General features: G+C 42.6%; 1 protein-coding gene across 16 annotated transcripts in view; it reads right to left on the reverse strand.

The window, feature by feature from the left end:
• Window positions 1–16,089, reverse strand: part of NRXN3 (neurexin 3) — a gene marked incomplete at both ends in the record, with an annotated part of 1,628,308 nt that overhangs the window by 1,142,682 nt on the left and 469,537 nt on the right. For all 16 annotated transcript variants that reach the window (XM_082647291.1, XM_082647290.1, XM_082647293.1 and 13 more), the window contains one exon: window positions 2,816–3,254. In XM_082647291.1, coding sequence (XP_082503417.1) covers window positions 2,816–3,254 — 439 coding nt within the window. The remainder of the gene's footprint in view (window positions 1–2,815; window positions 3,255–16,089) is intronic.

Raw genomic sequence — 16,089 nt, forward strand, 5'->3', positions numbered from 1 at the left:
AGACCAGGCACAAGAAATCACAGAAGATGTAACCCTGAAGCCTGACCTGGGAACTTGGGAACAGAGATTCTAGTCTTTCTAACCCTGTACCAGTCACTGAACCCCTCGATTTCCTCAACAGCTCAATTTCCTAAACTGTTAAATCAGAGTGATATCTAAACTTCATGCCAGAAATTTTAGAAATTTAGTATTCTTAAAGTGCTTTATTGGTACCAAGATAACTGGGCCATCCATCAGCCAGCTTTCACTTATCTGAGTCTCAATTCCCTCAGCTATGACAGGGGAAAGCCTGAAGGGCCTAGAAGATCAAATGAGATCAAGAAAGTGAAGTACACTCTAAATCACAAAGTCAACCCAGGGGTAGAAGAGCAGAAAGAGTATGAGGGGTCTCTGGAGGATTCAGCTAGGCGTGCTTCCCCCTACTCTTCCCTGGAAGTTTTCTCCTGGAGAAATCTGCTTTGCCTTTTTGCTTTTTAATCTTTTAAAAACCTACATAACAATAAAAATGTCCCAGCCACCATTTTTAGTACTTTCTGTGCTTTTCTGGACTCAATCCTCAAAACAATCCTGTGAGGTAGGCATTCGTATTTCCCCTATTTCACAAATGAGGAAGTTGAGGCTTGGGTACTCTTCTTCTCTCTTGCAGTTTGCTTTCTTTACCTACCACATGTCCACAGAGTTAATCTGATCACCAACTAACAGGGAGGAGCATCTATTGCCAAGTAAGAACAGTACCCGAACGGATTTAAATAGTGGACCCTTAAATATATCCTGAGGAAAATTCATCCTCAGAGTGTGGGACCACAACTGTTTTGAGAATCAGTCCCTCAGCTGGGGAATGAAGATGAAAGTTTCCTGAGATCACCTCTCAGTCATATCCTTCAGGATGAGCAGGGAAGGAGGTACCACAATTAGATACACTTGTGTTTTTATAACTAGTCATTTTAATACAGGTCTGTAAGAACATACCAGAAAATACCCTCATGAAGAAATGAAGTTTAGTATATCATGTTAAAATTGTGTTATGCTGCTTTTACGTGACAACGACTTGTTTACTCAGTAAATTTTTATAGGCTTTGATCAAATGTATCAGTATTTCAAAGTATTAGCCAATGCCGTAGCACCCAGGTATAAAATTTAAGGCTTCTGTAATCCAAACTTATTTGTCAAAAAATGCGTCTACTGATGGTTCTAACAAAACGAAACAACTGCCCTACTTGAAAAAGCAATTCGTGTTGAGAATATCAGAAACAGACATGTGGCGATTTTACATGTTCTAGCCTGCCTATGACACAGATAGGTGACATTTCAGCTGTGCCAAGGTCTAGGTTAGTCAATCATGAAACCCATCAACCATGTCCGAACTCCAGAGACCCAAAACGCATTGTCTTAAAAACCAACAGGAGTGTGTCCCTTATAATTCTGAGACAGCTTTCTAGCTCTCTGCCCCTGCTGACATTTTTTAATGGATAAACTTCAAAAAATTTGGCCTCAGAAATGATTTTTTGTGTATTTTTCTCTTAAAAAAAGAACAAAATGTTCATTCTTGCCCAACAAGCACATTTAATTTGAAGCCTCTTGGTTCTGATCAAATTTCAGGCAATTGATAAGGCATCCTGCTGGGCAATAAACCATCCAGGTCTGCAATCTGCCACCTGTCTGCCCTCTGCACAGAACCCAACCAGCTGCTTACCTAAGGGCAACACTGCTTATCTCCGCCACCCCTCTAGCTCTGGAATTACGCAGAAAAGCCATCCCCGCAAGCTCAGCCATTAGTGGCTACAGCCTTTTAGGGGAACCTATTGCTTTCTATTGTTGGCCAAATGCAAAAATGCCTAAAAGGAAGACATTTTTGTGTTTACCAGGAGAGTAAATCCTTAAAAATATGAAAATATAGCCAAGACCCTTATTGAGTACAATACTACCTAAATGGAGAATCAGGAAATAAGTGTGAAATTCAAATGCTCTAATTACTTCTCTGGGTGAAATGCCCTTTCTGATGCACAGAATGTGACCTTCACTGCCACATGTCCACAGAAAGTGAGGCAGACTGTTCAGGCATTCAAAAGCCTCAGACTCTCTATTTGTGTTTCCTTCCCCTGCCCCGCTTTGTTACTATTCCAGAGTGGCTATGTACTGCCTGGGGTTAGCTTGCTTGGTCTGCAGCTGCAGAAACAAACAAAGCCGTTTAAACCCAATGTAAAAGGTTATGAAGAGGAAGGGAAAGTTAGTAAGGTCTGAGCAAAGAGTGAAACACAGGCTTTCACACCAAAGGAAGGCTTTAAATTGAACATGACTTTAGGAAAAATCAATTTGCCTTTTCCTTTCTTGTCATAATTTTTCCCTGCAATATGACTCTTGCCAGTTACTGAAGGGTGTTTCACTGCATAAACTCTTGCATAGTGCAGCTTATCCTACAGAGTAATCACATAATGCAGCATCTGTGATGTCACAATTGGTTTCCATGGTGATGGAAAAAGGAGAATAAAGAGGGAAAAAACCCATCACACAAGTGACATGACAGTCACTTTGGTAGCAGTGGAAATGCTGCTTGTAAAAACATCCTTAGCCCCAGGGTCTTGGAGGTATCACTGAGACCACTGTGCAGTGAGTGACAGGGGAGATGAGGAGAATGTCAGCCATCGATGAGACAGGTGTCTGGTTCAGAAACATAATCTTACACAATCATATAACAAGCATTAAGGAGAACAGCAAAAGAATCAACAAGCAAACAAGTCACAAAAACTAAAATAAAATAATATAAGGAAGCAGAAGCTTTCCCCTAGTCTCAGTCACACACCTTGCTTCTTCCTACCTGATCTGCCATCTCGCTGAATGTCCACATGGTACCATTCCCCATCGTTGGCTTTCTTCTGAGTGGCTTTCACTTTAATGGTGCCTGAGCCCATGTCAAGCAGTAGGTACAGGTTGCCATCGAGGAGTTCCACGGCAAAGAAGTCCACCTTGGTGTTCTTCTGGCTCCGAGCATCCTTCCTCTCTTGGGGCTTGCCGTGAGTGAAGAGGATCAGGCCGTTGGGCTCAGTGGTGCGAAAGTCAAAGGAGATAGAGCCCATGCGTTTGGTGTTCCATTTGGGCAAGCTGATGTAAGCCTCCGGGGTCTCAAAGTTGATGGGGTCCAGTGTGGCCACATTCTCACACTTGAATACAACCTCACCGTAGATTTTCATCTTGGTGTCCCCAATTCTGGCCAAGCGAGACAGCTCCAGACGGATGTCATTATTCTTATAAACAACCTGTCAAAAGCCAGACAAGTGCTACATGAATCAATCTTGCAAACAGTAACCATCCATCGCTCACTGGGCACCCAGGGAAAAGGCCCAAAATGAAGCTTCAGGACACAACAGTCTGAAACAATGAGAAACATGAGATACAGCACTTGAAAAAGCATCTGCACAGACCTCTGAGGTGCCCACAAGCCCTGAATAAGCCCCTATATTTCCATTATATTCCTTTCGTCTGATTCCTTCTGGCCAATTTTTTGCATTGTCAGAAAGTTAAACAATATAAGCTTGCAAGTAGAAATCAAAAGAGACTGAGTTGCACAGACACAAATACTTACCTACAGAGATATTTACTGAAATGTCCTCAGTAAAAGACCAGAAACAACCTAAATGACCAGCAGTAACAGACTGGCCCATCTTTAAAATGGAACATTATGCAGCCCTAATAAACAAGGTAGCGCTCCCAGTTTTGACATAGATACTCTGAGTAACATTAAGTGAAATTAGTAAGGAACAGGACAGCGTGCATTATGCTATCATTGTGCAAAGTGTGTGTGTTGGGAAGTGTGTGTTACATGTATTTATGCTTGTAAATGCATAAAACATTTTTGGAAGGAAATACAAGAAGCTATAAAATTGTCACTGGGGAGAGGATTTGTGGGATTAATATTCAGGAGTGGAGGGAGACCTACTTTTCACTCTACCCTGTTGTATTATTTTTCTTTTTAAAGAAGATTATTGAGTGTTAAGCGCTGGTGGAGAAGGAGATCTATATTTTTTTTGCACAATTGCACATGTCCTCTATATACACACAGTGAGAGAATGAAACACCCTAAAACATTTTTTAAAAACCTATTATGACTTTCTAAACCCGGTATAATCCATATAAAAGCAGGGATTAAACTTGTTCCCCAAGATCAGAATTTCTAAAAGGTTTTACTGTTAGTAGAACTGAATTTTGATGCAGTAACCTTGGATAGGTCTTGGTCCTCTGATCTCCATGCAATGTCACATCCATACTTTAATAATAAACAAGCAAAAACAGAAGGCAAAGGGGCTAGCATTTGAGTATGGGTTGTACAAACCATGTTGCTACGTCCTTCACATTGTCTTATTCAAATTCTAGATGAGGACCCCCATTTAGGTTCAAATCCCACATCCACTACTTCTAAGCTGTGTGAACTTCAAAGTTATTTAACTTACTTGGGTCTGCTTCCTCCTCTGAAAATGCGAATATAGGAGTAGACTATTTCTTAAGTATGAAATGAGTTAATACACGCAAAGCACTTAGAAGTGGCACATGGTATGGGCATAAAAATCTCAGCTATTTGGGGGTGGCTGTCGTGGCTGTTAACTCATTTTATCCCTTCCACAGAGAAGGTTGTCTTATCCTCTCCTTTTTTAATAAAGTAACAAGACTTAAGTGCTAAAGTCTTACAATCCATCTCAGTGATAAAAAGTTAATTGGATGAGTCATTCCAGTATATACTATTTAATCCCTAACATCCAGCTGTAGAACTGCTTCCCTTCTCTCCAACACCAGGAGAGAAGCAAGCAGAGATATCTGCCTTTTAATATCTAACTAACAACAAAGAATTGAAAATGTCTCACCTACTAGATGACCTTCACCATGGGTGTAACCATAGTCAATAACACTGAAAATAATAACAATGCTAATATTTACTGAGCACCTACTACCAGGCACTGTGCTAAGGATCTGAAGCCTAGCATCCCATTAGATCCTGACAACACCCGTTTGAGATACCTACCATCATTCCCCCATTTTACAGATGCAGAAACAGACATGGAGAGTAGTTAAGGAACCAGCCCATGGTCACATGGCCAGTAACTGGCAGAGCAGGACTTGAACCCAGGAGTTAGGCTCCGGAGTCCACGTGCTTTACCACTTGTGGACACTCAGAACAACAACAGTTACTACCAGCACCCGTGAAGCTCATCTTTAATAATACATAGAAAATCATGCATATTCATCTTCCCAATTCAAAAGCTAAATTTCTCATCTTAGCTCTACTGGACTGACCGTGTGCAAAGGGGAAAAATTGCAAGAGCCTTAGGCAAACACTCAAGTGACTAAACGAGAAAACAAACGATAAAAGGTTAATGACCGACAGCTTCTCCCTTCTAACTCCCACTCCCCAACATGTGAGATCTCTCTGCCATAACCAAACTTCAACTTTCTCTGAATCTGGGTTAAATGCCTACGACCAGAGCTCTTGTAAAGGTTAATTATTAATGTACAACAATAGCTCATCCCAAAGGGACAGACTAAGGCTTGGCTTCGTTGAACTATAAGTGAAGAAAGAGCTCAAACATCCCTACAGGAGGCAGAAGGATAAAAAGAAAAAGGCCTTTTAAAAGGATGCAGCGTCCTATGAGGAGGAACTCTTCCGTGAAATGGGTATATGACCAAGACTGGGACACACAGTGAATAACTACAATGCAGATTTCTGGAGAGACAGACAAGAGAATCCGGGCCAGAAACTGCCAAAGACTTCTCTCAGAAGCTATTTGAAAATGAGCTCTCTATCTACTCCACGGCCCTGAAATTACTTGTCTATTTATACGCAGTTTCCACACCTTTCCCACTGACGGCTGGGTAACCTCTTTGAGTCCCGTTTTATTTATTTCCAAAGGCAGGCGACTCAATACCTATTCTAGAAACTGCTCCCTTCCCCACCCCCCAGGCAGTTATTGAGATGAAATGGGATATTATACATGGTAGAACACAGAAAATCCTCAATGGTACACAAACCTAGGAACAAGCAATAGTATACCTTGGTTTCCAGCAGTACTGGGGTACTGGCGGAAACTGACAGGGGCCTGGACTGATGCTCTTCTGAGGATCTCATATCAATAAGAAAGGGACAGGAGGGCAGGGGTCTTGTAGCCCAGTGATACTCAGTTGAGAAATTCCATGGCTGGCATCTTCACCTTCCCCCCTACCCCCTGTCCAGCGCAAGACCACGGCATGGCCATGAAGAAGTGTAGTAGTACTTTGGGCAGAGCGTCGCGGCAAGAAACACCCTGCTGGACCCCCTTACAAGGCAAATCAGTATCTGGTATAGTATTTTCCATAAATTCAGACTTTCAACTAAATGAACGCTTCCCCCCACCCCCCCGCACCCGATGACTGAACTAGGAAGAGATGTGGCGGCAAGTGACGGAAAGCAGCCTTGGCTGACAATGGCCCCAACAAGGAGCAATTAAAGACAGAGCGGTAACAGCTCCCCACGATGACACACAACCTGGGAGGCACAGAGGCAGAGTCAAGAGAGTGACAAGCAGGTCTGACCACCCCAGCCTTGGGCTTGTAAAAGCTGCTGTTTGGACTTGCAGCTCACGCTTAGAAGGCCAGACAGTAAAACAGCTGGGGACAGAGTCTCAGGGTTAAGACAGACTCTCTTGGAACAGCTACTCTTGTATGTCTCCCTAATCTTTGATACAGAGGCACAGGAACAATACCAGGAGTAAGGCAAGCCATGACAACACGAACAATACAACGGAAACAGCTACCACCCACTGAGAGCCTACTAGGTACCACTTAATAAAAACCCGAATGTATATCATCCAAAGTAAGGAAGTGAAATGGGAAGCATTAGCACCATTTTGCAAAAAAGAAGCTCAGAGGTGATAGGCACTTGCCCAAGATCATATAGCCCCTTAAGGGCATAACCAGGACTTGAACCCAGACCTCTCTGACTGCATGGGGGCAAGGCCACCCTCCAGAGGTGGCAATTTCTAAGCTCTCCGGTAGCACATGCCTACCCACAAAGCAGAAACCTCTTAAGTCAGGCACATAAAACACACCCAGCTCCGTGCAGAGGTGTTAAGCCCTTCATACCTGGTCTCTCCTCTCTGTCGGATCCCTACTCCTCCCCACTCCAAGGCAACTTGGAGGCCTCTGTGTGAACTCAGTATTAGAACTTCTACATACTTGCTCACCTTGTAGGTTTCCCAGCCTACAGTGCCTTCCTCTGGTCTCCAGCCTCTAATGGTGCCCCTTCACCAGGATCTATATCCAAACCCATTCCAGGACCTCTCTGACGACTCTGGTTCTTACTGATGCCCACCATTTGATAAACTTAGAATTCTTACATTGCCTGCCTATGATGAAGCTGTCTGCCTTACTGGCCAAACCACTAAGCCTGATTGGAAAAGGAGAGGCTGTTCTAATCTACAACATGTGCTTTTTCATGTTAAACTCTTCCATGGTGCTCGAGGCATATAGCAGGTCCATGAGAGTGAATCTAAGGGGGAGAGACAGTCCCAGTTCACAGGAGTATTTTTCTCCCTCTTCCATCTTATCCCAGGACACCCTGTTCTCAGCTTTCTGAGAACGTTATGTCCACAAACTCTGCTGTAAATGCCACATTCCTATGCACTTCAGCAAGGGATCCGGAAGGAATGGAGGGAGTGTGTGTGCCCCGCAGTGTCCAGATGCCCTCTTAGTACTGTTTCTCCTGTCCAGGAAGAGAAGGTTTACCACGTGGCCTTTCCTTTCTCTTGTTTTTAAAGCACCTTTAATCCTCTATGTGTCTACACATAGGGCAATTTCAATAAAAACCACCAGATGGGCTTATGGGACCATGATTTACAGGCCTGTGACCTGATGTCTGAGCACCTGATCCAGGTCAGTGGAGGATATCTGAAGTCAGGACACTGGGGGACATTCTCTGGAGTATCTAGGCCAGACGAAGCAGAACGGTGGCAAAAAGCCAGTGTCAGGGGGCCTTGATGTGGAACAGTGTTGACAACAAATCCCAATAAAGCCTTTCAACTTTATGCCTATGTGTGGAGCAGTTTACATACAACAAGCAAAAGACAAAGATGTGCTCCCCACCCCAACTTAATCCTTGGACAACAGATAATAACAAAATGAGCTTATTCTCTTCAGCTTACAGGATGGTGCAGCTTCTAGATAAATTGGGGGGGGGCGCTAATCTTCTTATCATGTGACATTCCTACTCACGGTAAATAAATAAGAAGCCCTGTGAAAGAATCCTGCTTCTGCGGTCGCCACAGAATCACACATCCTACTTTCTCTCCACCACTTCCCCTCCGTCCTTCAGGCAACTGACGACTCTGGTCGGCTGTGATTTTCTTTCCTATGAATTATCTGCTCCACTCATTTGTCACTCAAAACACTCAACCTTGTTATCTTTGAATAAGCACAGGTCTTATCTTTTAAGCAAACCTCAAACACCTTATTAGCAAACAATACACATTACAGCTTTTAAAATCTGAAACAGCACCTAGTTGTACAGGTGCTTAATAAACGCTTGTATCTCCATTAAATTAGATGTTGGGCTCAAGTGGCAGCACAGGGTAGTGGTTAAGATCACGGACTTCACAGCCACCGTAAGTGGGGTCTGAGCTCTGTTCCACCCTTTGGACAACAGTTGAAGTGCCTCAGCCTCAGGTTCTTCACCTGTAGACTACAGGTAACAAGCCTCACTTCACAGCGTTTTAAGAAATAAATGAGATAGTATGATCATATGTAAAGGTACTTTAGCAGCTCCTGGCACTTCATAAGCATTCAATAAATGGTAGTTATCACGATTAATTTTGTTATTCTCTTTGAGAAGCCATAACTAGATCACCAGACAGGAAAGCCTGGCATGGAGTCATTTGAATGGAAAGACTGCCTCGGAGGCTAAGTTCTAAGCCAGCTGTCAGCTCAAGAGACTAGTGACAGACTCTGGATTTAACAAATTCTGAAGTTAAAATAAGAATTAAAAATTATATAATCGCCTAATGTGGCATTTATAATATGTGAAGATGCCTAATGGTAGCTATTCCGTCTCTCACACACACACCATGCACTTGCACAGATTTAGGATTCATTAGCATTAACATCATTATTTATCACAGTGTTCCACTGACCAAATTCCAACAGTGAAGTTCAAGCACAAATGGGGCAGCAGATGGTCCCCCTAGCTTCCAAAGTCAGAAGAAGCTAATATTTGGCATGGCTGGGGCCACATCTACATCTCTGGTCTTTCTAACAGGGATCAGTAAACTAACTCTGCCTGATGAGCTACAGCTGACATCCAACCTGGGGCCCAGAGTCCCCACTGCTGCATAGCAGGGACACCACCCTTTTCATGCTTTATATTCTGTTCACAGTGGTCAGGATCTGCCAAACATGAAAACTAAGCACCAGAAATAGAAAATGGGAATTGAGTTTCAGACGTGCAAGGCAAGAGCCAAAAAGTGTCTAAGTTCTAGGGTTCAAAATAAAGGCCAAAAAGACTCCAGGTAAAGTTGAAACCAGTAGTAGAAATGTTGGCAATTAATTAAATTTTAAAAAGGCTGTGTGATCCAACACTCTGTGGGTCAAACAAAATATATCTGAAAGCTGGGTCTCACCAAAGACTACCAGTTGATAGTTTCTGATCTATGGTTTAATTTGTAAGAGAGCAGTAGGCAAAGCTAAAAGGGACAGAAAGCAAGCAGGAGTAGTAGGAACGATCCAGACAAACTTGAGAACTGAAGTTGAACCAGCCAAGTCCTCAGTCCCTTCCTCATTTAAAAAACAAAGAAAGAAAGCCATCTGTCACCTGGCCATGCAAGCAGTCCAGAGAGAGACAGCACACAAGCAAGCACTATGGACCAGCCAGTTACTCTAACCTCATAAACCCAGGGCGATGGGTGCCAGCCTAGGAGCCTCACTAATGATGCAAGTCATTATCACTTACACGCAAGACCTCAAGACTTAGACGAACGTTTATTTTGATGGATTCTTTGTGAGAAAGCAATGATCAGGTAAGTCTGTGCTCAACTACAGACAGAAACACTAAGAAGTTTAAGACTTCCAACCTTTGGCATCATGAAGGTCTCAATTTTATTCTTCTCAAGAAGAACTTTCTTAGGACTTTTATTCAGCTAAAAAAGCTGATTAAGAATATATGGCTATGTATCCTGTAGAAAAAATTTTCAGCCAATCCAATTTGTGGGGTATTTAGGATACTGTCAAGGTTCAGTCTGTCACAGGAGATAAGATGTGTCAGTTCAGGCTGCATCATCCTCACAGAGCCTGCTAAGCTTTTCCTAAATTAATGAACCACAGACTTGGCATAATCAGAACCAGGCAAAGAAATAAGACATGAATGCGCATGTATGGGCCGTAGTTCTCCAAGACCGGCCTTAACAAATACTGAAAAAGTTTCCAGATAATTTAGAGAAGTTTTCCAGGTGATCTTTTTAGCCACACCTAGATAGAAAACTTTCCCACCTCTTAGAGCCATATGGGCAAATACATTTCTCTACTCTTCCTTCCTAAATGATGGAATCCATTGTGAATTGATGTAATTCTATTCTACTCCCTTTCTCATTAAACCCAGATGAAGCCTCAAAATTCTCAAGGTAGTGCTCTATGAAGTTACCACCAGTCCCAGAGCTGGAACTCGCGGTGAATCTTATCTCCACTCTGGCTATCCTCTAACACAAAAGCCAACTTAATGTAAATTAAGAATATTAGGAGAGGGCTTCCCTGGTGGCGCAGTGGTTTAGAGTCCGCCTGCCAATGCAGGGGACATGGGTTCATGCCCTGGTTCGGGAGGATCCCACATGCCGTGGAGCGACTAGGCCCGTGAGCCATGGCCAATGAGCCTGCGCGTCCGGAGCCTGTGCTCCACAATGGAAGAGGCCACAACGGTGAGAGGCCCACGTACCGCAAAAAAAAAGTAATAATAATATTAGGAGATCTTCAAGATGGTGGAAGAGCAAGACGTGGAGATCACCTTCCTCCCCACAAATACAACAGAAATACATCTACACGTGCAACAACTCCTACAGAACACCTACTGAACGCTGGGAGAAGACCTCAGCCTTACCAAAAGGCAAGAAACTCCCCACGTACCTGGGTAGAGCAAAAGAGAAAAGAAAAAACAGAGACAAAAGAATAGGGACATAACGTGCACCTCTGGGAGGGAGCTGTGAAGGAGGAAAGGTTTCCACACACTAGGAAGCCCTTCACTGGTGGAGATACGGGGTGGCAGGGGGTAAGATTCAGAGCCACAGAGGAGAGTGCAGCCACAGGGGTGCGGAGGGCAAAGCGGAGAGATTCCCGCACAGAGGATCGGTGCCAACCTGCACTCACCAGCCCGAGAGGCTTGTCTGCTCACCCGCTGGGGCGGGCAGGGGCTGGGAGCTGAGGCTCGGGCTTCCGAGGTCAGATTCCAGGGAGAGGACTGGGGTTGGCTGCATGAAGAGAGCCTGAAGGGGGCTAGTGCGCCACAGCTAGCCAGGAATGAGTCCAGGAAAACGTCTGGACCTGTCTAAGAGGCAAGAGACCATTGTTTCAGAGTGCACCAGGAGAGGGGATTCAGAGCGCTGCCAAAAAGAATTCCAGAGATAGGCGCGAGCCACGGCTATCAGCACAGACCCCAGAGACAGGCATGGGACGCTAAGGCTGCTGCTGCAGCCACCAAGAAGCCTGTGTGCAAGCACAGGTCACTATCCAAACCGTCCCTCCCGGGATCCTGTGTAGCCCGCCATTGCCAGGGTCCCATGATCCAGGGACAACTTCCCCGGGAGAATGCACAGCGTGCCTCAGGCTGGTGCAATGTCATGCTGGCCTCTGCCACCGCAGGCTCACCCCACATCCGCATCCCTCCCTCCCCCCGGCCTGAGTGAGCCAGAGCCCCCGAATCAGCTGCTCCTTTAACCCCGTCCTGTCTGAGCAAAGAACAGACGCCCTCAGGTGACCTGCACGCAGAGGCGGAGCCAAATCCAAAGCTGAGCCCCTGGGAGCTGTGAGAACAAAGAAGAGAAAGGGAAATCTCTCCCAGCAGCCTCAGAAGCAGCGGATTAAAGCTCCACAATCAACTTGATGTACCCTGCATCTGTGGAATACATGAATAGACAACGAATCATCCCAAATTGAGGAGGTGGACTTTGGGAGCAATGATATATATTTTCTTTTTCCTTCTTCTCTTTTTCCATGTAGCTGACAGGGTCTTGGTGCTCCGGCCAGGTGTCAGTCCTGTGGCTCTAAGTTGGGAAGCTCAGTTCAGGACACAGGTCAACCAGAGACCTCCCGGCTCCATGTCATATCAAATAGCGAAAGTTCTCCCACACATCTCCATCTCAATGCTAAGACCAGCTCCACTCAATGACCAGCAAGCTACAGTGCTGGACACTCTATGCCAAACAACTAGCAACTCCACCCATTAGCAGAGAAGCTGCCTAAAATCATAATAAGGTCACAGACACCCCAAAACACACCACTTCCCTAACATGGGAAAGGAAAGAGTCAATCAAGTCCAGGAAGCACAAAGAGTCCCATACAGGATAAATCCAAGGGGAAACACGCCAAGACACAAATTAATCAAACTATCAAAAATTTAATACAAAGAAAAAATTTTAAAAGCAGCAAGGGAAAAATAACATACAAGGGAATCCCCATAAGGTTAACAGCTGACCTTTCAGCAGAAAATCTGCAAGCCAGAATGGAGTGGAAGGACATATTTAAAGTAATGAAGGAGAAGAACCTACAACCAAGATTACTCTACCCAGCAAGGATCTCATTCAGATTCCACGGAGAAATGAAAACCTTTACCAACAAGCAAAAGTTAAGAGAATTCAGTACCACCAAACCAGCTTTACAACAAAAGCTAAAGAAACTTCTCTAGGCAAGAAACACAAGAGAAGGAAAAGACCTACAATAACAAACCCAAAACAATTAAGAAAATGCTAACAGGAACATACATATCGATAATTACCTTAAATGTAAATGGATTAAATGCTCCAACCAAAAGACACAGACTGGCTGAATGGATACAAAAACAAGACCCATATATATGCTGTGTACAAGAGATGCACTTCAGACCTAGGGACACATACAGACTGAAAGTGAGGGGATGGAAAAAGATTTCCCGTGCAAATGGAAATCAAAAGAAAGCTGGAGTAGCAATACTCATATCAGACAAAATAGACTTTAAAATAAAGACTATTACAAGAGACAAAGAAGGCCGCTACATAATGATCAAGGGATCAACCCAAGAGGAAGATATAACAATTGTAAATATTTATGCACCCAACATAGGAGCACCTCAATACATAAGGCAGATGATAACAGCCAGTCATAACAGTGGAAACCGACAGTAACACAATCATAGTAGGGGACTTTAACACCCCTTTTCACCAATGGACAGATCATCCAAAATGAAAATAAATAAGGAAACAGAAGCTTTAAATAATACATTAAAGATGGACTTAATTGATATTCATAGGACAGTCCTTCCAAAAACAACAGAATACATTTTCTTCTCAAGTTCTCATGGAACATCCTCCAGGATAGATCTCATCTTGGGTCACAAATCAAGCCTTGGTAAATTTAAGAAAATTGAAATCGTATCAAGTATCTTTTCCAGTCACAATGTTATGAGACTACATATCAATTACAGGAAAAAGAAACTGTAAAGAATACAAACACATGGGAGCTAAACAATATGCTACTAAATAACCAAGAGCTCACTGAAGAAATCAAAGAGGAAATAAAAAAATACCTAGAAACAAATGACAATGAAAACATGATGAGCCAAAACCTACAGGATGCAGCAAAAGCAGTTCTAAGAGGGAAGTTTATAGAAATACAATCCTATCTCGAGAAACAGGAAACATCTCAAATAAACAGCCTAACTTGACACTTAAAGCAATTAGTGAAAGAAGAACAAAAATACCAAAATTAGCAGAAGGAAAGAAATCAAAAAGATCAGATCAGAAATAAGTGAAAAAGAAATGAAGGAAACAATAGCAAAGATCAAGAAAACTAAAAGCGGGTTCTTTGAGAAGATAAACAAAATTGACAAACCATTAGCCAGACGCATCAAGAAAAAAAGGAAGAAGACTCAAATCAACAGAATTAGAAATGAAAAAGGAGAAGTAACAACTGACACTGAAGAAATACAAAGCATCATGAGAGATTACTACAAACAACCAAATGCCAATAAAATGGACAACCTGGAAGAAATGGACAAATTCTTAGAAAAGCACAACCTTCCGAGACTGAACCAGAAAGAAACAGAAAATATAAATAGACCAATCACAAGCACTGAAATTGAAACTGTGATTAAAAATCTTCCAACAAACAAAAGCCCAGGACCAGATGGCTTCACAGACGAATTCTATCGAACATTTAGAGAAGAGCTAACACCTATCCTTCTAAAACTCTTCCAAGATACAGCAGATGGAGGAACACTCCCAAACTCATTCTATGAGGCCACCAAAACCAGACAAAGATGTCACAAAGAAAGAAAACTACAGGCCAATATCACTGATGAACATAGATGCAAAAATCCTCAACAAAATACTAGCAGACAGAATCCAACAGCACATTAAAAGGATCATACACCATGATCAAGTGGGGTTTATTCCAGGAATGCAAGGATTCTTCAATATACGCAAATCAATCAACGTGATACACCATATTAACAAATTGGAGGAGAAAAACCATATGATCATCTCAATAGATGCAGAAAAAGCTTCTGACAAAATTCAGCACCCATTTATGATAAAAACCCTCCAGAATGTAGGCACAGAGGGAACTTTCCTCAACATAATAAAGGCCATATATGACAAACCCACAACCAGCACTGCTCTCAATGGTGAAAAACTGAAACAATTTCCACTAAGATTAGGAATAAGAGAAGGTTGCCAACTCTCACCACTATTATTCCACATAGTTTTGGAAGTTTTAGCCACAGCAATCAGAGAAGAAAAGGAAATAAAAGGAATCCAAATGGGAAAAGAAGAAGTATAGCTGTCACTGTTTGCAGTTGACATGATACTGTACAAAGAGAACCCTAAAGATGCCACCAGAAAACTACTAGAGCTAATCAATGAATCTGGTAAAGTAGCAGGATACAAAATTAATGCACAGAAATCTCCTGCATTCCTATACACTTATGATGAAAAATATGAAAGAGAAATTAAGGAAACACTCCCATTTACCACTGCAACAAAAAGAATAAAATACCTAGGAATAAACCTACCTAAGGAGAAAAAAGACCTGTATGAAGAAAACTAAGACACTGATGAAATAAAAGAAAGTTGATACAAACAGATGGAGAGATATACCAAGTTCTTGGATTGGAAGAATCAACATTGTGAAAATGACTATACTACCCAAAGCAATCTACAGATTCAATGCAATCCATATCAAACTAGCAATGGGATTTTTCACAGAACTAGAACAAAAATTTCACAATTTGTCTGGAAACACAAAACACCCTGAATAGCCAAAGCAACCTTGAGAAAGAAAAACATAGCTGGAGCAATCAGACTCCCAGACTTCAGACTACACTACAAAGCTACAGTAATCAAGACAGTATGGTACTGGCACAAAAACAGAAATATAGATCAATGGAACAGGATAGAAAACCCAGAGATAAACCCACACACATATGGTCACCTTATTTTTGATAAAGGAGGCAAGAATACACAGTGGAGAAAAGACAGTCTCTTCAGTAAGTGGTGCTGGGAAAACTGGACAGCTACATGTAAAAGAATGAAATTAGAACACCCCCTAACACCACACACAAAAATAAACTCAAAATGGACTGGAGACCTAAATGTAAGGACAGACACTATAAAATTCTTAGAGGAAATCAGAGGCAGAACACTGTATGATATAAATCACAGCAAGATCCTTTTTGACCCACCTCCTAGAGAAATGGAAATAAAAGCAAAAATAAACAAATGGGACCTAATGAAACATAAAAGCTTTTGCACAGCAAAGGAAACCATAAACAAGACGAAAAGACAACCCTCAGAATGGGAGAAAATATTTGCAAATGAAGCAACTGACAAAGGATTAATTTCC

The sequence above is a fragment of the Grampus griseus genome, assembly GCF_964374135.1.
Source record: "Grampus griseus genome assembly, chromosome: 2".
Taxonomy (NCBI): Eukaryota; Metazoa; Chordata; class Mammalia; order Artiodactyla; family Delphinidae; genus Grampus; species Grampus griseus.